The following is a 24,617-nucleotide window of genomic DNA, read 5'->3' on the forward strand; positions in this document are numbered from 1 at the left end:
TTCGCGCCGGAGCTCGACGGAGTTCATTGTTTCGAGACTATACTTCCGTACTGATCGATTTCTAGGGCGGTGTATGATTTGTATATAAATACACGGATTTTTCGATTGTGTTGTGTCTATTTATTCGACTTTATTTGTAGAATTCAAGACGAGAAAATTTGTTCTGAATAATGAATATCAATGAGATTTGCAATCGATTTTATTATACATTATTATTTTTTTTTTCATTTTAATTTCCTCAATAACAATCAGAAACGCGTTTTAGAAAGTTATTGTCGTTTCATTCTAGGAAACGACATGTCGTTTTATAAAGTTATTGTAGTTTCATTTCAAGTAAACGACATTTCATTTCATAAAGTTGTTGTCGTTTCATTTCAGAAATTTACTGTCGTTCCATTCCAAGTAACGACACGTCGTTTTTATTAAGTTATTGGGGTTGAATTTCAAGTAACGACACTTCATTTCAGAAAGTCATTGTCGTCTCATTCAAAGTAATGTCGTTTCTTTTTCAGAAATTTACTGTTGTTTCATTCCAAGTAACGACACGTCGTTTTTACAAAGTTATTGTCGTTTCATTCGAAGTAACGTCGTTTTGTCGTCTTTGACTTTGCGTATATTTTGACTTCGACTACTTTTCTTAAAACAAGTAATATTCTTTAAAATCTCTCGAATAAAAAAAAGTAATTGATTTTAAAGTAAAGCCCAAATCCATCCTACCTAGGTATAATTGATTTTAATTTACAGCTAAGAAAAAACCTAATTCGACTCGGACTCGAATTTCCCTTATCGCGTGGGTGGGCTATAAATACTGCGTCGCTGATCAAATTAGGTCATTCATTAAAATTAGTTTATTTGGTTCAGCGAAATCACAAAATTCTAAGTTTCAAAAACGATCAATGGCTTCCAACGGAGAGCTTGCTTGCACTTTCGCTCTTCTCATTCTCAACGATGAAAACATTCCCGTCACGGTAATTAATTAAACCTCTTTCTCTTTTTCTTTTTTTAATCTATTATTCATTCATAAACCATCATCAAATTCAAACCCTAGTTTTAAATATTACTTGAGCGTATTTGTGGCTTTCTGCAAATTCAAACCCGAGCCTTGCTTTAACGTTGATCATCCAATGGTTTTTTGCATTACAACAATGTAATTAAATAATTGATATATTATTAATGAATGGGTCGTTATTATGATGACAAATTAAATCAGGCGGAGAAAATCGGCAAATTGTTGGCAAGCGCAAAGGTGTCGACGGAGTCATATTGGCCGTCGCTTTTTGCCAGGCTGGCGGAGAAGACGAACATCGAAGACCTTCTTTTGACCGTCCCATGTGGCGGCGCCGACGCCGTCACCGCTTCCGCCGGAGCCCCTAACTCCGGCGCCGACACTGAAGAGGAGAAGAAAAAGGTATGGATTGTAATCATACGTATCCAATTCTTTTATCCACATAGAATTTACTACCATTATCATTAGTGTTGATTCATTTAATTATAATTTTTATCACGCTGGTGATTTTGGCTAGTTCCATATTCTAGTAAATTACTCTCAGAAAATACTACTACTGTTGTATTATTAGTACTGTGCTAGCTAGGGTTAATATCCATTGAATATATTGTCAACTTAAAATAATAATGTGTTTATGTATATATATATATATATATGTGTGTGTGTGTGTGTGTGTGTGTGTGTGTGTTTTGATTTTGAGTTTGATTTGTACGTGCAGGAGGATGCTAAGGAAGAAGTGATTGAAGAAGAGGAAGAAGATGTTGATTTGTTCGACTTGTTCGCCTGATTAATCCCGTTTTATATTAATTGTCAATTAGAATATTATCAAGTGTTCAGGATTATTTAATGGGTTTTAGTATGTTGTTATGCATTAGCATATGTTTTTTCGTTTTTAGTTATGTTAAGAAACACTGGATGTATACATGGTTCTTGTCATTTATTTTTCTATAACTAGCTTTTTCGTTTTAATTTGTGGGTCATTTGCACTGAGGCCTAGCCTTTTAAACCCAGCATAATCAATAACAAATATTTAATCTTTTTGTTTAGTGAGCCTTACACACACCTAATTTCACTTACTTTTGGTTCATGTGTGTTTCCTATAAATTATATAATGCCATGTAGTATGTACAACGAAAAGAAATCATAGAATCCAGACTAAGCTACAGCAACAAGAGACGCTTGAATTACGAAATAAGATGTTCTTAATGGTTCGTAGCGGAAAATTAATTATGATTGCTTTCCTGTTTTGCAGCAAAATAAAATTATTTCTCAACGTGTGTTTTTCTTATAAAAAAAATATGAATATCGTTTTGAGAGGCTCTCTATTACACCCCTTTTACTAAATTTTGACACACTTCTCCAAATTCTTTTTTTATTTTTTTATTTTGCAGTCATCTTCATTGGTAATCAAATCTTCAAACCTTTCAAGTCTTTATAATGTGATGTATGACTATGTTAAAACGGTTTATACTCTATGCAAACTACTTGTTCAAGACAACAAGGTCATGGGGTCAATGTGGTTTTCCCGCGAGAATTGAACTAAAAATTTATTTTAGTTTTGAGATATTTTGACATACAAGTGGATTTGGTTTTCCAATCCATTGATTCACTAGAGACTTTATTATGCCTTAAAAAAACTCACCTAGAACTTTTGTCAAGTCAATTAATTTTTGAGTAACTTACGAACCGACTTATCTCTTTACTCACCCGTCTTTATTTTAGATTTTTATTGACTACGAGTTAGAGAACTACTTTCAATCTATGTGCTTTATTTGTTTATAGACTTGTGAGTAACGGGTGTTTGCATTTCATTGCGATGAGACGATCTTCGAGAGAGAGTTGCATGAAAGAGAGATGGATCTCTGATTTGAGTAGAGATTATATTGCAATTATTCGGAGAAAATTGAGAGTAGTCTATAGATTTCGAGTTCTTTTTATCTTTGATTCTTATAATCAACCGCTTTCCACCACCGGACTAGCTTACCGCCTTCATGATTAAATATTTTGTCACTAAATTAAGTTATCAATTTTTGTACAACTCTCATTACACACGTTTATTATTTTCATGTATTTGGTTTTGTTTGTTACATGTATTATATTTATATTAATGTAACAGTATTTTTATGCAAATAAACGACTGCTGGTTTTTTTTTTTTTTTTTTTTTTTTTTTTTTTTTTTTTATCGTAGTTATTTTTATAATTAAATAAGAATATATAAGTAATGCATGTTAGTTAAAGTAGGGAGTGTGGTTAGAGAGAACTACTATATTTTTATATTTTTTACATTTTTTTTTTAATTTCAAGAAAGCCCTAAATCGACTGTGATTTTGGAACTTTCCTTTCTGATTGTAGGCTAATTCGACTCGGACTCGAATTTCCCTTATCACGTGGGCGGGCTATAAATATTGCGTCATTGATCAAATTAGGTCATTCATTAACGAAAGTTTATTGGTTCAGCGAAATCACAAAATTCTAAGTTTCAAAAACGATCAATGGCTTCCAACGGAGAGCTTGCTTGCACTTTCGCTCTTCTCATTCTCAACGATGAAAACATTCCCGTCACGGTAATTAATTAAACCTCTTTCTCTTCTTCTTTTTTTTTTTAAATCTTTTATTTATTCATAAACCATCATCAAATTCAAACCCTAGCTTTAAATATTACTTTAGCATGTTTGTGGCTTTCTGCAAATTCAAACCCTAGGCCTCGCTTTAAAACGTTGATCACCCAATGGTTTTGTATTACCATTACAACTGTATAAATTATTGATTGATATATTTTATTTTGAGTATAAGATATTAATGGGATGTAATTAATCAGGCGGAGAAAATCGGCAAATTATTGACAAGCGCAAAGGTGTCGACGGAGTCTTATTGGCCGTCGCTTTTTGCCAGGCTGGCAGAGAAGAGGAACATCGAAGACCTTCTTTTGACCGTCCCATGTGGCGGCGCCGACGCCGGCACCGCTTCCGCCGGAGCCCCTAACTCCGGCGCCGACTCTGAGGAGGTGAAGAAAAAGGTACGAATTGTAATCATAATATCTTGTCACATTATGTATTTGTAGAATTATTAGGGCTGTTATGTTTATCTGTTAGTATTTATCTGTCATTTATTTATTTCCGATATTATCTAATTTGTTAGGTTGTTTCAGAGTTTATTGGGTTGTTAGTTTAGTTGTTTCGTTTCCCTCAGTAATAGGAGAGTTTGGTATCTACGATGTGTATAAAACTGATCATATGATCTCATGAATAAACATATCGAGAATTATCAATCTCTGTTTACTCTTCTCTAAAGTCTTTATGGTATCAGAGCAGTATTAAATAAAAAAAAAAAAAAAACTCGATCTCCATGACCAAATACGGCCAACCTCACGCTCTCGCTTCATCATCCGAAACACCAGCCCTAAACACCTCTGAACAAACCTCACACACCATTACCAGCCATAGGTTAAATGGCCAAAATTACCTTCAATGGTCTCAGTCCGTTCAGATGTTCATCTGTGGCCGAGGAAAAGACGACCACCTCACCGGAGAAGCTCAAGCACCTAAGAAAGATGACCCGAAGTTCAGAATATGGAAAGCGGACAATAATATGGTAATGTCATGGTTAGTTAATTCTATGACCCCTGAAATTGGAGAGAATTTTCTTCTCTATTCTACAGCGTCAGAGATTTGGGAAGCAGCTCGAGTCACCTTCTCAGACTCGGAGAACACATCGGAGCTGTTCGAGACGGAAAATCTTCTACACGACTCTAAACAAGGAGAGGCATCCGTCACCCAATACTACACCACCCTAACCAGGTTGTGGCAAAAGATTGATGTATACGATCACCATAAGTGGAGCTGCCCTGAAGACTCACTCCTCTACACGAGAATCCTGGAGACGAAGCGAGTATTCAAGCTGCTGTCGGGCCTCACCAAGGAGCTGGATGAAGTCAGGGGAAGGATTCTCAGCATAAAGCCCCTTCCATCGCTGCGAGAGGCGTTCTCAATAGTCAGACATGAAGAAAGCCGCCGGAAGCTCATGATGACGAACCAGTTTGCCTCGGGGACCAGTTCACAAGATGTCTCAGCTTTGATGGCTCATGAGGAATCACAAGCCTTCGCTGCCAAGGCTCCATACAACAGGCAGAAGAAGGGCCGACCCTACTGTGACCACTGCAAGAAGCCGGGGCACACACGCGACACCTGCTGGGAGATCCACGGGAAACCAGCCAATTGGAAACCTTCAAGATACTCGAGGGAACCTGAGAGCCAAGCCAACTCAGCATCATCCAGTCCATTCAGCCCTGAGCAACTGGAGATGCTCTCATGTCTCATCAGAAAGGCAAGCCAATCCACCGACTCTGCTACTCCAGGTTCTTCAGGCTTAGTGGCACAAAGAGGTATACTACTTCGAGCTATCCAAGCCTTAACCGCATATCATGTGAATACAAATCTCTCAAGTGTATGGATTATGGATTCTGGAGCATCAGACCACATGTCCAGTAATCTAGATCTTTTCACCAATTATACTCCAAACACTGAGAAATTGTATGTCACTATTGCTGATGGTTCTCACGCTTTGGTATCTGGCACCGGATCAGTAGAAGTCTCCCAACAACTCACATTAAATTCTGTGCTTTATGTACCAAAGTTACACTGTAACCTCTTATCAGTCCACAAGGTGACTAGGGACTCTTGTTGCCTCACTATATTTGATGATGTTTCTTGTTCTATTCAGGGAAAGAATTCGAGGATGATGATTGGCAATGCTGAAATGTGTGGCGGACTCTACCTCCTAAAAGCCGGCAACACCTCCTACAACGTAGCATCCACGTCCATTCTGCAAAATAAGTTAGACTCTTCTAAAAATGATAGAGATATCATGATGAATCACTATCGTTTAGGCCACCCTAATTTTGTTTATCTCAAGAAAATGTTTCCAAGGTTATTTCTCAATAAAGATGCAAATTTATTTCAATGTGATGTGTGTCAACTATCAAAGCATACCCGTAGTTCATATAGCCCTAAGAAATATGCACCTTCTAAACCTTTTTCAACCATACATAGTGATATTTGGGGTCCCTCACGCATAAAAAATATAAATGGGGCGAGATGGTTCTTGTCAATTATTGATGATCACACAAGATTAAGTTGGGTTTACTTGATGAAAGAAAAATCTGAGGCTAGCTCAATCATTATACAATTCCATAGGATGATTAAGAATCAGTTTGCATCAGAAATTCAAATCATCCACTCAGATAATGCCAAAGATTATTTTAATTCCCAACTCAATCAATATTTCCAAACACATGGAATAATTCATATAAGCCCATGTGTACAAACACCTCAACAAAATGGGATAGCGGAAAGAAAAAATAGACATCTCTTAGAGGTTGCTAGGTCCCTTATGTTCACTTCACAGGTTCCGAAATATCTATGGGGAGAAGCCGTGTTAACAGCCACTTATCTCATAAATAGGATGCCATCAAGAGTGCTTAGGTTCCAAACCCCATGTGAAGTCCTCAGTAAGTCATTCCCTACAACCAAACTTATCTCAACAATCTCACCTAAGGTTTTCGGGTGCTCAGTATTTGTACACACATATGATCATAGCAAGTTAGATCCGAGATCTATTAAATGCATCTTTATTGGGTATTCCTCTACACAAAAAGGGTATAAGTGCTACTCACCCCAAAACAGAAAAGTCTATATATCCTATGATGTTACATTCCATGAAAATGTGCCATTTTTTAGCAACTCAGAAGCACAGAAAGAGACACCGGCCTACATCCCTCATTCAGCTCCACAAAATGATCCATTGAGTCTCCTAGACACGATACCTGAATCCCAAAATGACCAAAATGCAACCACAAATGGCCTACCTCCGAGTCCACTTCAGCAAGAGACCAACACATTTCAGCAGCACCAAGAGTCATCTCCGACTCATTCCCTACCTAGAGCAAACGAGATAAATCAAGGTAACATTAGTCCTAACTCATCTATGTCAAGTGTAACTGAAAGTGTGACAGATTTGGACATCCCTATTGCTTTGAGGAAGCCCACTCGTGCCTGCGGTCCTTACCGAATTCAAGACTTCGTCTACTATGGCAATCTCTCCACAAAGTACCAAGCTTTTGTATCCCAAGTCGATCAAGTCATCATACCAGAATCCATCCAAGAAGCAATGAAGAGTCCAGAGTGGAGACAAGCTGCAAATGAAGAGATATCGGCTCTTGAGAAAAACAAGACTTGGAGTATTACAAAGCTGCCAGAAGGAAAGAAAACAGTTGGCTGCAGGTGGTTGTTCACGGTAAAGTACAAATCCGATGGCTCCATTGAAAGGTACAAAGCCCGACTTGTCGCTAAAGGGTATACTCAATCATATGGAATAGACTATCAGGAAACCTTTGCACCAGTGGCCAAGCTGAACACAATCCGAGTCTTAATGTCGATTGCTGCTAATCTTGAATGGCCATTATTCCAATTAGACGTGAAGAATGCATTTCTCAACGGCACACTTGAGGAAGAGGTGTATATGGACTTGCCCCCGGGATTTGAAGATGAAAAATCAAGGAACCGAGTTTGTCATCTCCACAAGTCCCTCTACGGACTCAAACAAAGCCCTAGAGCTTGGTTTGGACGATTTACTCGAGTACTTAAGGACTGCAAATACACACAAAGCCACGCTGACCACACGTTATTCACCAAGCACTCGATACACGGGAAATGCACAATATTGAGTGTCTACGTTGATGATATAATCCTCACAGGTGATGATCAAGACGAAATTAGAAGACTCAAGGAAGTACTCGCGGCTGAGTTCGAGGTGAAAGACTTGGGCCAACTTAAATACTTCTTGGGCATGGAAGTGGCAAGATCCAAAATTGGAATCACAGTATCACAAAGAAAATACACCCTGGACTTACTCAAAGAGACAGGGATGCTGGGCTGCAAACCATCGGATATTCCTATGGATCCGACTGTGAAACTGAATAAGCGAAGCTCGGAGAAAGGAGTTGACAAAGGACAATATCAAAGGTTAGTTGGAAAGCTTATTTATCTGTCTCACACAAGGCCAGATATAAGTTTTTCAGTTAGCATGTGTAGTCGATTCATGAATGACCCATCCGAGGTTCACTTAGAAGCTGTAATGAGGATACTCAGATACCTCAAATCCTCTCCAGGAATGGGTCTACTCTTCAAGAAACAGAGCTGCCGTGATATACAAGTCTTCACCGATGCGGATTGGGCTGGATCCAAGACTGACTCAAGATCAACATCCGGAATGTGCTCGTTTGTTTGGGGAAATCTGGTAACATGGCGTAGCAAAAAGCAGTCAGTGGTCTCGAGGAGCAGCGCCGAGTCTGAACTCCGATCGTTAGCCCATGGTGTGTGTGAAGGAATTTGGTTGAGAAAACTACTTGACGATTTGAAGATCTCAGTGGATGGTCCAGTGAAAATGTTATGCGACAACAAATCTGCCATTAGTATCTCTAAAGATCCAGTTCAACATGACAGGACGAAACATGTAGAGATTGATCGTCACTTCTTAAGCGAGAAAATTGAAGACAATATCATCTCAATGAACTATGTCTCATCTCAGAACCAAGCAGCAGATATTCTCACTAAACCACTGCCAAGACAGCCCTTCAGTGATAATTGTTTCAAGCTCGACTTAATCGACATTTATCGCCGAGCTTGAGGGGGAGTGTAGAATTATTAGGGCTGTTATGTTTATCTGTTAGTATTTATCTGTCATTTATTTATTTCCGATATTATCTAGTTTGTTAGGTTGTTTCAGAGTTTATTGGGTTGTTAGTTTAGTTGTTTCGTTTCCCTCAGTAATAGGAGAGTTTGGTATCTACGATGTGTATAAAACTGATCATATGATCTCATGAATAAACATATCGAGAATTATCAATCTCTGTTTACTCTTCTCTAAAGTCTTTAGTATTCTATTATCATTAGTGTTTTAATTTATTTATTTATATATTTGATTTTGCTGTGAAGTAAAGGTACAAATTAGTGATTATATCTAGTAACATATCGAAGACGCTTCTATTATCATATGTTGTTAGTAGTGTTGGTTAGGGTGAATATCCATAAATATTTTCATATTAAGATAATAATTTAAATATCTATGTATGTATTTGTACGTGTTTTGATTTTTGATTTTGCGTTTGATTTGGACTTGCAGGATGATGCCAAGGAGGAAGTGATTGAAGAAGAAGAAGAAGATGTTGATTTATTCGACTTGTTCGCCTGATTAATCCATGGATTTTGCTATTGTGCATTGTGTATTCTATTTATACGACTTAATTTATCGGTAGAGTTCGAAAAAGATTTTCTTTTTGAACTGTGAATATATATTTGCACTCTTCATTCATTTTTTTTTTCCGAAGTCTATTCTCAAAGTAGAGACGAATAATGTCATTTAATTTATTGTTTCTTTTCAATCTACGTCAAACGATAACACCTTAAATAAAATTATTGTGGTTTTGTTTCAAGTAAATAACAAACTTTGTCGACTTATTTCACCTATTTACTTAAAAACAACAAAATAATGTAAAAAGAAAACCCAACCCAATCTACCCTAGTTTTAATTTTAATATTTAAATATAAATTAAAACTAAGAAACCCTAAGACTTAGTGTTTGAATTTCACTTATGGAGTTGACCTATACATATATATTGCCTAATTGATCAAATTTGGTCATTCAATAGTTCAATTGGTTCATTTCAGCAAAATCCCAAAATTCCAAACGGCAACGCGTTTTAGAAAGTTATTGTCTACTCGTTCCGTTTTCTCGATATACATTCTATATTTGACTTGCGTATATAGTTTGACTTTGACTATTTTTCCTAAATAAAAAGGTAATAGTAAAAAAAAAGTTATTATTTAAAATTTTAAACAAAGAACCCGAAACTTACCTACTTTAATTTAAAAACAATTAATTGAATTTACTGCTAAGAAGAACCCTAATTCGACTCGGACTCCAATTCCCCTTATCTCGTGGGTGGGCTATATAAATATAGTAGTAATTGATCAAATTAGGTCATTCATTAACTAAAGTTTATTTGGTTCAGCAAAATCGCAAAATTCCAAGTTTCGACTCACGATCAATGGGTTCCAACGGAGAACTTGCTTGCACTCTCGCACTTCTCATTCTCAACGATGAATCCATACCCGTAACTGTAAGCCTATTTCACTTTCAAACAATTTAGTCATTCAATGGTTTTGCATTACAATATTTTTTTTTTTAAATTACTAATGAATGGGACGTGTTGAATAAATAAATTAGGCGGAGAAAATTTGTAAATTATTGGAAAGCGCAAAGGTGTCCACGGAGTCATATTGGCCATCGATTTTTGCCAGGCTGGCAGCGAATAAGAACATCGACGATCTTCTCTTCACCGCCTCCTCCGGAGCCACCGTGAAGGAGGATGAGGAGGAGAAGAAGGACAAGGTACAAATTGTAATTATATTTTCATAATTTATTCTGAGAAATTGAAAAATAAACTATATACGATTATTAGTGTACTCGTTACAAGTATTTGTGACAACTAATCAATTTTATATATCTTTTTAATGATATAGTCCAAATTTCATTTTATTAGAAAAATAGCATACTACACCGAAGTAAATTAATTAACATAAGGTTAATCAATTTACTTTGTCTTGGAAGACTATTTTCAGAAGTAAATTAAATTAACTTTACCAGTTAATAAATTTACTTTGGTCTGTTTAGCTATTTTTTTTAATAAAATGAAATTTTGACTATTTTATAAAAGAAGAGTATATTGTTAAGCTGTTGGTCTAATTGTCTTGCACTCGTTAATTAGAGCATAACTAAATATTTATTTATTTTCATGTGCAGGACGTTGCGAAATTCAAATATTACGAATCCAGTGATTCTGATGATTTTGAACCTTGTCATTGTTGTGATTTTAATGATTCTTGATGCGAGAGACGTATTTCATTGAAGAAGACGACAATGATAATTTAGTATTTTCAATCTCCTTTGTGGAAATTGCATTTGAGAATGTGTTTTTGAACATATTAAGATTTATTTCAAAATTATGACTATTCAGTAGTGTTTTTCAATTATGTAGTAGGAGCTATTTATTTCAAATGTATGACAAGAATGACAGTAAAATGACATTCGAGGGGGCTTAAGACTGACCCCTAAGTAAAAATAAAGAAAAAGAGTTTCCATATATGTATATTTAATTTTTTTGTTTTGTTTTTGTTTTAGTCCTTACTCAACTCACAACCTCAAACTTGTGTTGGTAGAGAAATATTGAGCATTTTTGAGCTATCTCACTTAGTTTACATAATATATGCTTTGTAAGCACAAAGTACATGTTCAGCTTATAATTCATAATGTCTAGCTGATTACAAAAAAATAATAATAATGAAAATACTCAAGTCTAAATGTCTATCAGAAACTCTGAGTGACATACGACTAGAAAAATGAGTGGATGGATTAAATAAGATGAAAAAGAAAGGAAAGGAGAGTGATGGATTGTAATTTTATCAAAAAGTTGATTGGTATAATGAGATGATAGATTATTTTCCTTCCATTTGTTGTTTGGTATATATAAATAAAAGAGAGGAAATAAAATTATTATTGTAAAATAAAACAAATAACCTCTCCATTCTCACAATCCTTTCAAATTAGGGGGGATTGATTTTCTGTGGGTCCCACGGATTTAAATCCTTCCTACAACTCTTTCCATCCTCTATTTTAAATATACCAAACAAGAGAAATGAAAAATCCATCCACTCAAATCCATCTATATTAATCCATCCTCCCTAAAATCCACTCTACCAAACAAGCCCTGAGTGACATACCGGAAAGTAAAAAAAAAAAAAAAAAAAAAAAAGGTTTACCTCTTACTTAAGTTCCGGTAAATACAAATGATAAGAGTTTGATTCCAACATTAATTACCGGTTATCAGCTGTAAATCATTCCCCGATCCGTAACTACCAATAATCTCTCTATAAATATAAGAGCCAAAATTAGTTTATATCAAATAAGAACAAGCAATCATATCATACACAAAATATTAAGGTTGAAAATAAAGGAAAATAAGGAGTATTTATTTTCATTAGAGTGGGAACTATGATCGAATATTTATCTGTCAAATTAAAGATAAGTTGAATGAAAAATTAATGTTCAAAGCATATGTTGAAATATACTAAAAAATTATGAAGGAAGTAAGAATGTGTTGTGGATGGTAGTGCATTTACAAGAATTTCACATGAAAAATGATATGTGAACTTTGTAGCATTAATAAAAAAAAAAAAAAATTTACATAAGCCTTTGGGCTCTCAAGATCGACTCAATTTTGTAGAAGGCTTGAGGTGCAATCAAGCCCAAATCCACATTGTGCAACCACGGAGTATTAAGGTGCACTAATGAGGCCGTACACTATACATTGTAACCGAACTAATGCTCTCGCCTATAAAATGAGGATTGGACTTTCATTTCTCTTTCTCTCTTTATAAAATACGTTTTTTCTTTTATTTGTAGTTAGGTAGTAGTATTCTGACTGCGGTTGAAATTCACTAAAATCGAGTCAAACGGTGCTAAGCTCGTTTTGTTGTTGTTGTACTATGAGATGCTTTCACTCACCTATTCAATTGTGTGTGAGAGGGCGATAAAAAATTTCAAAAAATATTCAACTAGTCTCGACGATCCCGTTGTTCTTGTTTCTTTCTCCGGTTAAGGTTTACTTTAGTTTTATTTTTATTTATTCATTTTAGTTTCATTTTTTATTATTTATTCAATTTTTTTTTTCACAAATTATCTTATTCCTGCAAATATTATTACCAATATTGCTAACACTTTCCAATCAGCGCTTTGTGCTATTTCTTGTGGAATAAGTAACTATTAAAATATTATTCCAAGACATTATAATCAAGCAAACCATTGGACGGCAATGAATTGGCCAACAAATATATGCCAACCAAACCCACATCCATTGAATTCCAAGATGACCAAACTCTTCGCCTTATTTAATTGCGTAAACCACTATAATCATGCGTGGCAATTTATAAATAAAAACCCCACCGAAAGCACATTATACAAGTCAAAGTCAGGAAAAAGCAAAGTTCCACAGCTGACGTGGCAGCCCTTTTATTCATCATCAAAATATCTCAAAAAGCCATATACCAATTGATTGGTTGATTGGGAATTAGATAGCGTTATCCTTTGTTTTCATCACAATGGCCATTGCTTTTATTTTATGTCATAGTTTTCTCTTTCGTCAAGTCTTTTAAGCATATGCTTGAACTACAAGGCAGGTCATATCCACATCCACACACACCCATTTGCTCTTTTTTGACCATATACAATTATACATGTATATATATATATATATATATATATATATATAACAATTGAACCAACCAATCTATCTATATACTTCAGATAAATATCTCTCTCTCTCTCTAAAAAAAAAAAATGGGTGTGGGTACAATATGTGTAACACTACCGGTTGTGGCCGCTGCGGTGGGACTATATCTATGTGATAAAAACACCCATCATTCCAAATCTACAAAGGTAACACTATTTTTACCCTTTTTTTGTTTGTTTATATGACATTTTTCATGTTTTTGGCGATGAATAATTACTTATTAAGTTAATTTTTTTAGGAGATGGCCGCGAGAGTGAAGGCCTCCACCGGGCAGATGCCGAAGTTGGCGCCGCAGTTTGATGGTTTGGAATGCTTCGAGACCTTTGTAGGCCGTCTTTAGTTTTTATTTTTATTTTCACTAATTTATTAGATTATATTGTTTCTTTTCTTTCAAGACTATTGTCTGCAACAAAACAGAAACGGATTTTTTTTAATCCACATTATTGACAAGGTGAGGTAGATTTCATCAAGGAATGTTTGTGATATATACGTTGTTATCGATCTCTCGCGCTTTCTTGTGAAAATGACTAGGGGATTTCACAAAATTAATTGGCTCATAGTGATTCACAACGTGTTCTAGATCTGAATATAAACATAAAAGCAAGAAATAAGCAACCAACTTTATGTTGCGGATAAATGTTGGAAAAATATGGCTGAACCATGTTTTGACTAATTATATGGTACAGTTATGTGTGAGACCCGTTACTCGGCCGATGATTCCAAAATCTTGTTCCTTGTCGCAGCAAGACGAATAAAATCGTTTATTAATGAGCGCGTAGAATAGAGTTACGATGAATGAGAAATATATGCTCGAAGACCGACTAATTCATGTGTTAGCCAACAGGTAAAAAACCAAGAGGCTCTCTTTGCGCGCCTAGGCTATAACTTCATAACATTTTTATTCTCGACAAATAGTTAAAACAGATGTACTAAAACCATTCGAGCAATCATGATTAGTGAGCCCTTTTTTTTCTTCCGAAATCATCGCCGCGAGAGCAAAGGCTTCCGGTAATATGAAATCTTTTTTACTCGTCGATTCCAACACCCAACTCTAATGAATTCACTGCCCCTTTTTTCAATCTCTAATTTGATTAAGGTTTTAATTGAGCAGTAATATATAAAATTGGAAGCATGATGGAAGATATTTGCATTCTTAACCAACTGATTAATGCTACTACCTCTAGTTAAGTGATTCTCATTATAGTGTCATTTTGATCTAGCCACCAAAAACCAATAAGAATGTGTATGTCACAACCTATTTCCAACATTTTTAAATCTCCTAGCCAAACCAAAGATAAGAGTCTTTGTCAAGAAGCCATGGTCAAAAGTGCATGCCAATAATACCATCGCTCCTCCGACGATGATGGCGATTCTCGGTACATCAATCTCCGGCCGAGGCTTCTCATCCTCATTGGTGGTCTCGTTATCGTTCTCGTTCACGCTCTCGATGTCTCTTGAGGATATCGTGAGGTTGTTATCATCGGGCTTGAATTTGGTGTTGACGTTGGCCATGAAGGCCATGCGAGAGATCGGGCGACCCGAGGCGCGGTGTGTTTGGTAGGCCCTAAGGCCCGGCTCAATCTTTTTGACCAAACCCCACATTCCTTTGTTGACCGCGAGCTTCGCTATCTCCCACGGGATTCCCGTGTCTTCGTGGTGAAATAATAACACTTCGCACGCGCTCAGTTGACCATTCCCGCTCGTTGACTCAACTGTTTCACACAAAGCAAAGCCAAATCATGGAATTGTGACAATCTGAATCGTTAACGAGCGACGAATAAGCGAAATAAATTTGATTAGTTTACCTGGGCGTACACACCAACTCGAGTAGTAGAGTTCAACGCGCCTCGGCTTGTCCTTTTTTGGGATTGAAGGACAAGGCACTCCCTAAAACAAACACATAAAAAAAAATAATAAATAAAAATAATCATTGATCATATAAACAAGCAAACAAACAATTTGTTAGTAATTTAACCTTTGTCACGCAGTAATACGTCCTTCCAGATGCCCAAATTCGACGGCCTATAATGTACTCTCTGTCTTTGTAGAAGAAAGGGAACTGAAAATATTCAAAGTAAAAAAAAAAGCAAAATCATTACCATACCCAAATTCGACGGCCTATAATGTACACTATGTCTCTGTAGAAGAAAGGGACTGAAAATATTCAAAGTAAAAAAAAAAAAAGCAAAATCATTGCCATACCCAAATTCAACGGCCTATAATGTACTCTCTATTTTTGCTAAATAGCCGACGTTTAGTAAATTTTAAGTAAATAATCACTTTCAGATGTAAATTTTTGATAAACAGTCAACGTTTGGTGTATTAAAGCGATTATTTACCTAAGTTATAGATATGAAAGTGGATACTTATCTCATATTTACCAAACATTGATTATTTAACGATGTCAAACGTCTAAATTGACTATTTTACTACCGGACCAAAAAATTATGTACCTTTCTTATCAATTGAACAACCAATGTTCCTGTGGTTGGACACTCTTGAACGATTCGTGAACTCGCCAGCATGTCGTCCCAACTCAGTCTGAACTCGTCGTCCCAGAAAAAGTCCCTCACTATCTCTGCCTCTGCGTTCTCAAATACAGTACTGCTTCGGTACTGTGGAGGACCATTCTGAACCCAAAATAACCTAAATAAATAAACACTACACAAAAAAAAAAAAACAAAAAAAACAAAAAAAAAAAAACAAAAAATTGAAGAAGTAAATTGATCAAACACCTTGTGGTCTCTTTGCCAGGCTTTGTAGGTCATCGTGGGAGTGGAACGGTCCATCATATTCCGCCACGTGGCACCGCCGTCTTTGGCCTCAGCCAGCCGGAAAAGGTGTTCCAAATCCTCCTCCGTCACGGCTACGCTCGAATCAGAGACGTCGATTCTTTGTTGTTGCTGTTGTTGTGGCACGTGATGATCCAACGGCTGAGATTTAGAGTCGAGCGTAGTTGCCCATCTCGGTTTCCAAAGCCATCCAATCAAAACGCCGATTGAAACCGCAATCAAAATCGGACCCGCGAACACAACCATCTCCGTTGACGATCTCACTAAAAATAGATAAACAATTAATAATAAATTAACGTTGTTTATATAATGATTGTGAGGTGAGAGAGGTTACGGTATTATTCAGTATCTATCTACCAAGCAAGCGAGGAATATGGAAAAAGGATTAATATATTGATATTGTTGACAATCATGATAAGTCCTTAACGGAAGCTAAAAAAAAAAAAAAATTAAAAAAAAAAAATTGGTATTCATGGCTTACGTGGATGAAGGTCAGAGGATATTGGACATGTTACGCTCTATATGGCCATGGAGGTTTCTTGGTCTTCACGGTTCTATATCTTTCTGTGTTTCATTCACGTCATCAATAAGAAAGCTTTTCTTTTTCTTTTTTTCTTTCGCTCTGCTTTTTGGCTTGATCCGGGAATTCCTGATATGATTCTATCTTTATTATCTAAAAGTAGAAAAGAAAAGAAGAAGAAAAAATAAACGCAGATTAGTAGCGGTGAAACTAACCGCTAGGCGATACTATATATATTTATCCTTTCGAGTCAGAATAAATAATATTATACCAAATAAAATATATTTTCTAGAGCATTTGCTGGTGATTCGATATTTTCATATAGTTTAAAAAAAAACATAATTTTTTTTTTTAAATTACATAATTTTCAAATACAAGATTGTGTAAGTAAACATTGCCGGTCGGGATTAATGATCAGTCATATTTCAAAGCAAGTAGTATGTGAATTTTCAAAAATAAATTAGACACATTTCTGATAGCAGTTAGTGACTAGATTTAATTGAATCATTTTACTCCTGATCAACCTATAAATTATTACTCGACCAAACTTTAGCTCAATTTGTTCGCCCTTAAACAAGGCTAACGAAATATTAAATGAAGTGAGTTCGAAATAGAGTCTCCAAAACAAATTTAGGTTCAATGAATTATAAAACTTACAACACAACATAAGAGTTATTAAGAGTAATTGAATATAAAAAAACAGTACTCTTAAAGTTAAGTAGCGAAGTGGTATTCCTGGAATAAAAGTTCAAAATTCGGTACTAGTAATAGGCATTTGGTCAACAAAAAGCAACGGACTGGGCTTTAAGCCCAAACTAATCGTTCCCACGCACGCAACACGTGATTTGTCTGAGAAATAGTCTCTCTCTCTCTCTCTCTCTCTCTCTCTCTCAAATGATTAATCTTCTATAGTCGGGTTATCGAAGTTAGGGTGAGCAGTCCAATCGGATCTTCTCAAGTCAGCGATGATCGTTTCTGTACGGTCCGGGAAATCCGGCGGCTCAAACTGGCTTGACCGGCTTCGGTCAACGAAGGGCTTCCCAGCCGGCGAAGAAGATCTCGACCTCGATCGCTTCCTCTCTCGCAGCCCCAACTCCAACTCGCCACCGCCGATTCCGACCTCCGAGTCGACTCGGCCGCCGGGAAATCGGCGCCGTGAGACGGAATGGACGCCCGGCGCAGTGGTGACCAATGTCCTGTCGGAGCTCTTTTTCATCGGTGGTTCGGCCGAGAACGCAGAACTCTCCGGGAAGAAGATTCCGAGGAAACAGACGAACCCTAGGCTCTGCGTCGCTTCCAGCAATCGCAGAGGAATCAGCAATTCTAGCGTCCGAGCGGATCAGATCAAGGAGAGCCAGAAGCGCAAGATGAAGATCAAGATGAAGATGAAGATGAATTTGAAGAGGAAGAAGAAGATGAAGATGAAGATGAAGAGGAGCTCGGATTTCGCGGCGAGATCTCCGCCGACTGTGAATTCGGACACTAATAGTCTGATTCGGACCAACAGAGGAGCTCGTTATACAGAAGAAGAGGAAGAAGAAGGAGAGGAAGAGGAAGATGAGGAAGACGAGAAAGAGCTGCGAGGATATTCGCGGACTGAAGCGACGGTGATCGACACGAGCTTCGCCGATTGGAAAGTTGAGAGACTGGTGTTTCGGAAGAAAAATGTTTGGAAAGTCATGGAGAAGAGAGGCAGACCGAAGAGCTTCGGAAGAAAGAAGAGAAAACGCGGTGCTGATTCCGACGGCGAACCGAATTCGAGAGCTAAAGAGTACGACCATGGCGATCGATCTCTGAAATTTCCTTCGTGTGATGAAGAGCGTGAGTGAGTATAAGAGTTCTTTACTTATTGTTAATTGGTGTTCCTGAGTTTGGTAGTCGTTATTTCATGCTTTGATAAGCTTAAAATCACTGTGACTGGCTTCAATAGAGATTTAGGAAGGTCTGTTCAAGGTTCTTGATTGTCACACTGAATTTGGAGTCTGACTCAGACCATGGAATCAATGATATTGAAGAAGATTCTGAAGAGGAATTCGCTGGCTTGAGAGACTGGTGTTTCGAAATAGAGGCAAACGTGACAGTGACTATAAAGACGGAGAATCAAAATTGAGAGCTAAAGTTTGGCCTCAGTTTGACAATGGTGACTAGTGTGTGAAAACGTGTTCACTTGATGAAGTATTGTGAATGTCGATGAATGAACGACTGGCTTCGATAGAGGTATGGGAAGCTCTTTCGAGGTTCATGCTTTCTCAGACTAGCATTGAAATTGAAGCCTCGATTTGATTTCAACTATGTTTTTTTGGTCGAGTGACATGATCAAAGGTTGTTTGTATTTGCTTATTAGGTCCTCCTAGTATTCGAAAAGCAAAGATTGTTTGCAGTCTCTATTCATACTGTGACACGTCGTTGCGCCATCGGAATAACGAACACGAGATAGAAAAAGCATGTAACATTGGCCGAGGTTATAGCTCTTTTGAGTTTGTCATTTATTTTCACCGTAGATCTTCGATGTTCAATTTCTGTTTAATATTAGTCATGAGTTTCCAATTTCGTAATACAGACTAGCTCTCATTTTTCTTGCTTAGTCTGTGCTTTGGTTAACCATTAGGCAAAGCAAAGCTTTGGAACTGTCCTAAGCTGAATCACAAGCAACACACTTGACTCAGATTTAAGACAACGAATACTTGGCTTGATTGTACTACAATCTAAGAGTTTTTCAGTTCAAATTTATATTTCTCCCGGTTGTTTGTAATTTTACCACGAAAAGCGTCGATCGAATTTTACCACGAAAAACGTCGCCGATCGATTTGTGAATAGTAATTTATCGCCGCTTTCCCTTCGGTAATTAATGATGGGCATGTGTTAGCTGATTTCTAAAGGGTCGAAAATAGTCGAAGGTTAATTTGAACCAAATTAAGGTTTATATATTCTTATAAATTAAGTGTTTGATATTTTAATTTGCTTTTTTTTTTTTCCTTCTCAAATATATCTAAAAATTGATATATTCGGAAATCACCACCCCTCAAATGATATGAGTTATTTGTGAAAATTTCCCTAAAAGGCTCAACCCGGCCCAAATAAGAGGGGCCCATTATGGATAATACTTACTCCATGGCTTATCATCACAGACAGACAGAGACGAAACAACAACACTACTGATATTTCAGTGTCCGAAGACCAGAGATTGCATTCTTTGGTCTCGTCGAACATGGTTGGTATTCTGTATTTCCCGAAAAGCCCTTCTCTTGATTACCTCCTTCAACAACAACCAATGAATTCTCGCGTATATTCATCTTCATCCTCAAACTTGAATCATCATCATCATCACCACCAACAACAACAACGCTTCTTGACTCTCTCGAAGCTTCAGCTCAAACCCCTGTTATTCCACCTCAGCTTTCGACCTCGTCAATGGAGTCTCACTCAATGCACTTGCGTCAACTCTCCCACAAGCTCCGAACTTGAAAACGGTGAGTTTCTTCTCACAGTCATTTCATCATACACTTGGAAGAGTGTCTATAAACGCCTGTATGTAATATGCCAAGTATTGCTCCAGGGACGTTAATCTCGTTCTTCAGAGAACTCGGCATCGACGAGAAGGAGGCCAAAGCTCTTATGGTGAAGAACTCGGCTATATCGTCGTCTTCGCTGAAATCACTCCGCTCCCGGGTTCTTTCGCTGAGCTCTCTCGGGATCGAAGACTCGAAAATATCTCTGATCATATCTAAAAAGCCGAGCATTGTCACTTCCGAGGAAGTCGACCCGTTCGTGGCCTTCGTGCTCGTCGAATTGGGCGGCGAAGTCAAAGCCTCGCAGCTCGAACGGCTCTTTCTGACGCTGGACCCGAGCCTGCTCTCGGGCTTTGACCGAAAAGTCAACCTCCTCGTCGAGAGAGGGATTCCCCGCGATAAGATCACCCGCGTCCTCAACGCGGTCAACCTCTCCAAGGCCATCTGTTCCAAGCCTTTCGAAGAGCTCGACGAGACCATCTCTTTCCTGACCCGATTCGGCGGAGTCGACTTGCTCGTCAAGCGACCCACTCTCCTGAACTACCCGCTCGAGACCCACCTCGTCCCGAGGATCGGATTCTTCACGAAACTCGTCGGAGGCGACGAGGCCTCGGTCGGAGCGGTCCTCGGAAAACTCCCCGCGGTGCTGAACTACACGGTGAGGCACTTCGAGAGCCACGCCGAGTTCTTCCGGTCAACCCTAGGGTTGACCGACGAGGAGATCTTCAAGCTCGTCCTCGCGTACCCGAACGTGTTCAGCGCGAGCCGGGCGAGGAAGCTCGCCCCGAGGACCCAGTTCCTCCGAGACTGCGGGCTCGGCTCCGATGAGGTGTACAAGTTCCTGATGCGGGCCCCGCTTTTCCTGAGCCTCTCGTTCGACGACAACATAGCCCACAAGCTCGCCTTGCTGGTCAAGATCGGGTACGAGCCGAGGACCCGGGAATTGGCGTCAGCGATGCGGTCGGTGACGAGGACGAGCTGTTCGAACATGGTCGAGGTGATTGGGGTTTTTCTGAGGCACGGGTTCTCGTGCGAGGACGTTCTGGCTATGAGCAAAAGACACCCTCAAATATTGCAGTACGGTCACGAGTCGCTCGATGAGAAGATTGAATATCTCTTCGGGGAAATGGGCCGCGGGATCGACGAGCTCTTGGCTTTCCCGGCTTTCTTGGGATACAAGCTAGACGAGCGGATCAAGGCGAGGTACGAGTCGAGGAAGGACACTTCGAGGGAAGGGATGTCTATAAACAAGCTCTTGACCGTCTCGTCCGAGCGGTTTTCCAAAAGGAAAAAGAAAGACAGTTGATTGTGGAGAGATATTTTGATGATTTTTTTTTTTTTTTTTTTTATATAACAATATTTTGATGAATTTTAATCCCTATGTTTTACCCTAATGTTACATGTGCGATGCGTTAACAGACAACACTAATATTTCAATTCATGCCTAACAAACACCTTTAGGAGTCTAGATATTAGAAGTTAAATTAGACTATAATTATGGGGAATTGGTAGAGAGAATATATCATCAGAAATGGGAGAGAAATTCTGATCTTTGGTTGAGCCAAGTGACTTTGGAGAAATACAGAACACTTCTTTATATGATTCAAATACATTATTCTGAGATTTTGATGGTTATTTTGTTGGTTCCTATCAGAATAACCTTCCATTCTTGAACTACAATTCACTAGCATGGAAATCTCAGTGCCTCACTGTGAAACTGATTCGTAAACTGTGAGAGACCAACTAGGTTATGAAATTTCGGTACAGATTTAGACAAACTTGCTGATAATCACAAGAGCAATCAGATCGAAAGACAGGCATGGTTCTATTTAAAAAGCAGATTTCAAATTTGTAAATACATCGCCGAAAAACAACACAGCAATGTTCGTTCTTTCTTTCCCTCTGTGTTCATTACGAGGAACATCACTCGGTTTTTACACCTCTACAAACCCATTTCCGGCCAAAATTCATATCTTCTCTCGAGAAGCCCTTTCTCTTCTCTCGCCTTGAAAAACAGAGACAAATTCTCTACTCTGCCAAAGAGGATTCGAGCACTGTGGTTTCTAACTCGGAAACTCGTCCACCTTTGGGTACGATGAGCCCATACCCGCCTGCCTTTCTCCTGTATATGATGTTGATTTCACCTGAACCCGAAAAATAAGAGTAATATAACATTAATAAAAAAAGAAATCATCGAACCAAAAAACGGAAGAGATAATTTTGTTCGTACCGGTCTCTTCGTTTCGGAAAGCATAGAAGTCGTGGTCGACGTTCTCGAGCTGTTGAACTGCTTCGGGGACGGTCAACGGAGGCATTTCAAAGTACTTCGTGCGCACAATCTGAAAACACCGTGTGTCACATTTTCAGTGTTAGAGATCTCACATAAAACAAACGCGTCACTACACTATTGTCAATTGTTTCGAGATGAAACCTCGCTATACTTAACTCTGTATCAGAGCTTAACAATTTCAACTGAGTACCTAATTCGGGGGAAGAAAAAAAAAACTTCTCGAAACTTCTACAAATACCGATTTTCAAAATTGAAATCATTAAGAACTCTTATTCTATTAAATATATAAAAAAAAAAAAAAAAAAAAAGCTACCTCTCCGAGGAAGTTTTCTTCGACAGCTTGTTCGGGTACTGTTTCGTCAATCTCTTCTTCTTCTTCTTCTTCATCGTCGGTGACGATAGATGTGTCAGGCTCGCGGACTTTGGACCTATTGAATCCCTTCATGTGGCGGCCATGATCGGAGTCCTTTTCCTTGACCTTTCTAAGCTTCCTCTGAATGATCGAAGAAGCGAGATCTATGCTCGCGTACATCGTCTCCGCTTCTTCCTCCGCTCTCACCACTCCGTGCCTCTTCAAGAACAATGTCACCTGTGAAGCAATGTCAACACGCCGATCAAAAATCCGACTACCATTTGTTTTGTATCTTCTATATATTATATATATATGTATATATACATACCTCGCATCGTCTGATTCTTGGGCCTTTTCCTAATTCGCCTCCACGGACTGACAACCGAACATCGACTTCTCTTGCCAGTTGGGTGTGCTTCATAACCGCCTTTCCGACCTTGTCTTCCACGTGAGATTTCACGGCTTCCGATAACTGGATTAAAGAAGATACTACTTTGCTTTCATATCATATATCAAAACACACACACACACACAAATCCATTGAGCTGAAAGCAAATTGTGTCTGTATGTCTATTACAAGTAATATAATCAGGACCCAGAAAAATTCTACATAGCTTATGTCCAATACCAATTGAATATAGTTCAAATGACAACATATTATTTGCTTATCATCCTCTTTCTAAAACAAACAAAAAAATTGTTAATACCTTCCTTGTCCTTGTAGAAATGGGTTTTGTACTATTAGCTGTTTTCCCACAAAAAAAAAAAAAAAAAAAAATCCCTAAATGATCCCAGCAAGTCAAATAACACATACTGTGTCACAGCATTTTCACACGTACCCAACAATAACAAAAGCTATGATCTTTTCTAATTTCTAGGCATAAAGGCAAGGATTTAGACAGAAACCCATTTGAGAGAAGAGAGAGAGTGAAGAGTAGTACCTCCAAGTTCTTTCCTTGAACGATCAACTTGACCGAAGAAAGCGGACCGTCCCAGGACATGCGAACAGAGAACGAGGTCTTGTTTCTGGGCAAAGCCTCGAGCGAGACTGTGGCGAGAGGCTTCAACGGGTTTACGAAGCTCGATGACTTGGCGGCGAAGCCAACGATCTGAGGCTTCAACACACAAGGCCTGGCCGAGAAAGAAGCCATCGGAGAAGAAGACGAAGCTGAAGAAGAAGGAGAAGAAGATATCATGCTCGCCATTTTACAACAACTTCAAGTTCTGGTTCTGGTTCTGATTCTGATGATGTGTAGGATTGAGCGAGTGAAAATGTAGTGATTCTGGTTCTAGTTTGTTGCATATAGAGACACAGATATGTATGAAGAGAGTGAAGATAGCGAGGGATTGAGTAAGTATTGGTAAAGCCAAAGGGATGAATTGGGATATCGAAATGAAGACTCGGACGTGGCATTTTCATACGTTATCCACTCACTCTTTCGGGGAAAAATAAAATCTTTCGGGTTTTTATTACTCTGCTTTTCTTTCTATACTTAACAATCATCCATCCATCTGGACCGTTTATCTTTGATGATAAAGTTTAAAACTTTTACTAAATCAAAGATTAAAAATATCGATACCAATACAGATTCAACCTGGCTTATTGGAAATTTCGGCCTTCCAATAAGCCGATAAGGACGGCTTAATGGCTTAACGGAAATTTTCCTTCCGTTAAGTCATTAAGCCGTTTCCGTTTCTTATTGGAAGGCATTATTCCGTTAAGCCAATAAGCCGTTTTGATTTCA

At 38.1% G+C, this 24,617-nt stretch overlaps 6 protein-coding genes and 1 long non-coding RNA gene across 8 annotated transcripts; 5 read left to right on the top strand and 2 right to left on the bottom strand.

The window, feature by feature from the left end:
- The first annotated feature begins 838 nt into the window (after positions 1-838).
- On the top strand, positions 839-1,946 carry LOC149380467 (large ribosomal subunit protein P1-like). The gene is made up of 3 exons (XM_089603725.1): positions 839-968; positions 1,211-1,408; positions 1,725-1,946. The coding sequence occupies exons 1-3, from the start codon at positions 897-899 to the stop codon at positions 1,791-1,793; spliced, it is 339 nt and encodes a 112-aa protein (XP_089459851.1). The 5' UTR covers positions 839-896; the 3' UTR covers positions 1,794-1,946.
- Positions 1,947-4,173: 2,227 nt separating this feature from the next.
- On the top strand, positions 4,174-5,990 carry LOC149380468 (uncharacterized). Its single transcript, XM_089604238.1, has 2 exons — positions 4,174-5,387; positions 5,726-5,990. The coding sequence occupies exons 1-2, from the start codon at positions 4,352-4,354 to the stop codon at positions 5,758-5,760; spliced, it is 1,071 nt and encodes a 356-aa protein (XP_089460364.1). The 5' UTR covers positions 4,174-4,351; the 3' UTR covers positions 5,761-5,990.
- A 4,060-nt stretch (positions 5,991-10,050) lies between these two features.
- On the top strand, positions 10,051-11,153 carry LOC149380469 (large ribosomal subunit protein P1-like). The gene is made up of 3 exons (XM_089604445.1): positions 10,051-10,181; positions 10,289-10,453; positions 10,865-11,153. Exons 1-3 carry the CDS (start codon positions 10,110-10,112, stop codon positions 10,946-10,948), a joined length of 321 nt encoding a protein of 106 aa, XP_089460571.1. The 5' UTR covers positions 10,051-10,109; the 3' UTR covers positions 10,949-11,153.
- A 1,700-nt stretch (positions 11,154-12,853) lies between these two features.
- LOC149380470 (uncharacterized) lies at positions 12,854-13,910 on the top strand. The gene is made up of 2 exons (XR_016294188.1): positions 12,854-13,555; positions 13,648-13,910. It is a non-coding gene; the product is annotated as an uncharacterized LOC149380470 (long non-coding RNA).
- Positions 13,911-14,544: 634 nt separating this feature from the next.
- LOC149380471 (uncharacterized) lies at positions 14,545-16,932 on the bottom strand. Of its 2 annotated transcripts, none has more exons than XM_089603454.1 (6): positions 16,683-16,932; positions 16,145-16,464; positions 15,863-16,039; positions 15,385-15,468; positions 15,215-15,296; positions 14,545-15,121 (listed from the first exon to the last, which is right to left on the bottom strand). In XM_089603454.1, the coding sequence occupies exons 2-6, from the start codon at positions 16,445-16,447 to the stop codon at positions 14,658-14,660; spliced, it is 1,110 nt and encodes a 369-aa protein (XP_089459580.1). In that variant the 5' UTR covers positions 16,448-16,464; positions 16,683-16,932; the 3' UTR covers positions 14,545-14,657. The 2 variants fall into 2 exon arrangements, with proteins under 2 accessions (XP_089459580.1, XP_089459581.1); XM_089603455.1 differs by lacking the exon at positions 16,683-16,932 and adding an exon at positions 16,536-16,588.
- A 691-nt stretch (positions 16,933-17,623) lies between these two features.
- LOC149380472 (transcription termination factor MTERF8, chloroplastic-like) lies at positions 17,624-21,644 on the top strand. The gene is made up of 4 exons (XM_089604159.1): positions 17,624-18,546; positions 18,660-18,801; positions 19,783-20,191; positions 20,278-21,644. The coding sequence occupies exons 1-4, from the start codon at positions 17,687-17,689 to the stop codon at positions 21,534-21,536; spliced, it is 2,670 nt and encodes an 889-aa protein (XP_089460285.1). The 5' UTR covers positions 17,624-17,686; the 3' UTR covers positions 21,537-21,644.
- A 390-nt stretch (positions 21,645-22,034) lies between these two features.
- On the bottom strand, positions 22,035-24,259 carry LOC149380473 (30S ribosomal protein). The gene is made up of 5 exons (XM_089602446.1): positions 23,814-24,259; positions 23,201-23,344; positions 22,834-23,109; positions 22,461-22,569; positions 22,035-22,374 (listed from the first exon to the last, which is right to left on the bottom strand). The coding sequence occupies exons 1-5, from the start codon at positions 24,075-24,077 to the stop codon at positions 22,259-22,261; spliced, it is 909 nt and encodes a 302-aa protein (XP_089458572.1). The 5' UTR covers positions 24,078-24,259; the 3' UTR covers positions 22,035-22,258.
- Positions 24,260-24,617: the final 358 nt, after the last annotated feature.

This window comes from Urtica dioica, chromosome 12 (genome assembly GCF_054948205.1).
Source record: "Urtica dioica subsp. dioica isolate 48M chromosome 12, U.dioica_male_clone48M_v1_H2, whole genome shotgun sequence".
In the NCBI taxonomy this organism is placed as follows: Eukaryota; Viridiplantae; Streptophyta; class Magnoliopsida; order Rosales; family Urticaceae; genus Urtica; species Urtica dioica.

What these genes read in the sequence shown, in the direction of transcription:
- LOC149380467 (XM_089603725.1), top strand. Translation starts at nt 897, where the DNA reads ATGGCTTCCAACGGAGAGCTTGCTTGCACTTTCGCTCTTCTCATTCTC. An exon ending in ATGAAAACATTCCCGTCACG is followed by an intron (nt 969 to 1,210) that starts GTAATTAATTAA and finishes AAATTAAATCAG; the next exon opens with GCGGAGAAAATCGGCAAATT. An exon ending in CTGAAGAGGAGAAGAAAAAG is followed by an intron (nt 1,409 to 1,724) that starts GTATGGATTGTA and finishes TTGTACGTGCAG; the next exon opens with GAGGATGCTAAGGAAGAAGT.
- LOC149380468 (XM_089604238.1), top strand. Translation starts at nt 4,352, where the DNA reads ATGACCAAATACGGCCAACCTCACGCTCTCGCTTCATCATCCGAAACA. An exon ending in AGGCTTAGTGGCACAAAGAG is followed by an intron (nt 5,388 to 5,725) that starts GTATACTACTTC and finishes TGTTCTATTCAG; the next exon opens with GGAAAGAATTCGAGGATGAT.
- LOC149380469 (XM_089604445.1), top strand. Translation starts at nt 10,110, where the DNA reads ATGGGTTCCAACGGAGAACTTGCTTGCACTCTCGCACTTCTCATTCTC. An exon ending in ATGAATCCATACCCGTAACT is followed by an intron (nt 10,182 to 10,288) that starts GTAAGCCTATTT and finishes TAAATAAATTAG; the next exon opens with GCGGAGAAAATTTGTAAATT. An exon ending in AGGAGGAGAAGAAGGACAAG is followed by an intron (nt 10,454 to 10,864) that starts GTACAAATTGTA and finishes TTTCATGTGCAG; the next exon opens with GACGTTGCGAAATTCAAATA.
- LOC149380471 (XM_089603454.1), bottom strand. Translation starts at nt 16,447, where the DNA reads ATGGTTGTGTTCGCGGGTCCGATTTTGATTGCGGTTTCAATCGGCGTT. An exon ending in TTGTTCAATTGATAAGAAAG is followed by an intron (nt 15,469 to 15,862) that starts GTACATAATTTT and finishes GAATATTTTCAG; the next exon opens with TTCCCTTTCTTCTACAAAGA. An exon ending in CGTATTACTGCGTGACAAAG is followed by an intron (nt 15,297 to 15,384) that starts GTTAAATTACTA and finishes TGTTTGTTTTAG; the next exon opens with GGAGTGCCTTGTCCTTCAAT.
- LOC149380472 (XM_089604159.1), top strand. Translation starts at nt 17,687, where the DNA reads ATGATCGTTTCTGTACGGTCCGGGAAATCCGGCGGCTCAAACTGGCTT. An exon ending in AAATAGAGGCAAACGTGACA is followed by an intron (nt 18,802 to 19,782) that starts GTGACTATAAAG and finishes TTTCCCTAAAAG; the next exon opens with GCTCAACCCGGCCCAAATAA. An exon ending in AAGCTCCGAACTTGAAAACG is followed by an intron (nt 20,192 to 20,277) that starts GTGAGTTTCTTC and finishes GTATTGCTCCAG; the next exon opens with GGACGTTAATCTCGTTCTTC.
- LOC149380473 (XM_089602446.1), bottom strand. Translation starts at nt 24,077, where the DNA reads ATGGCGAGCATGATATCTTCTTCTCCTTCTTCTTCAGCTTCGTCTTCT. An exon ending in AAGAAAACTTCCTCGGAGAG is followed by an intron (nt 22,570 to 22,833) that starts GTAGCTTTTTTT and finishes CGGTGTTTTCAG; the next exon opens with ATTGTGCGCACGAAGTACTT. An exon ending in TTTCCGAAACGAAGAGACCG is followed by an intron (nt 22,375 to 22,460) that starts GTACGAACAAAA and finishes TTTCGGGTTCAG; the next exon opens with GTGAAATCAACATCATATAC.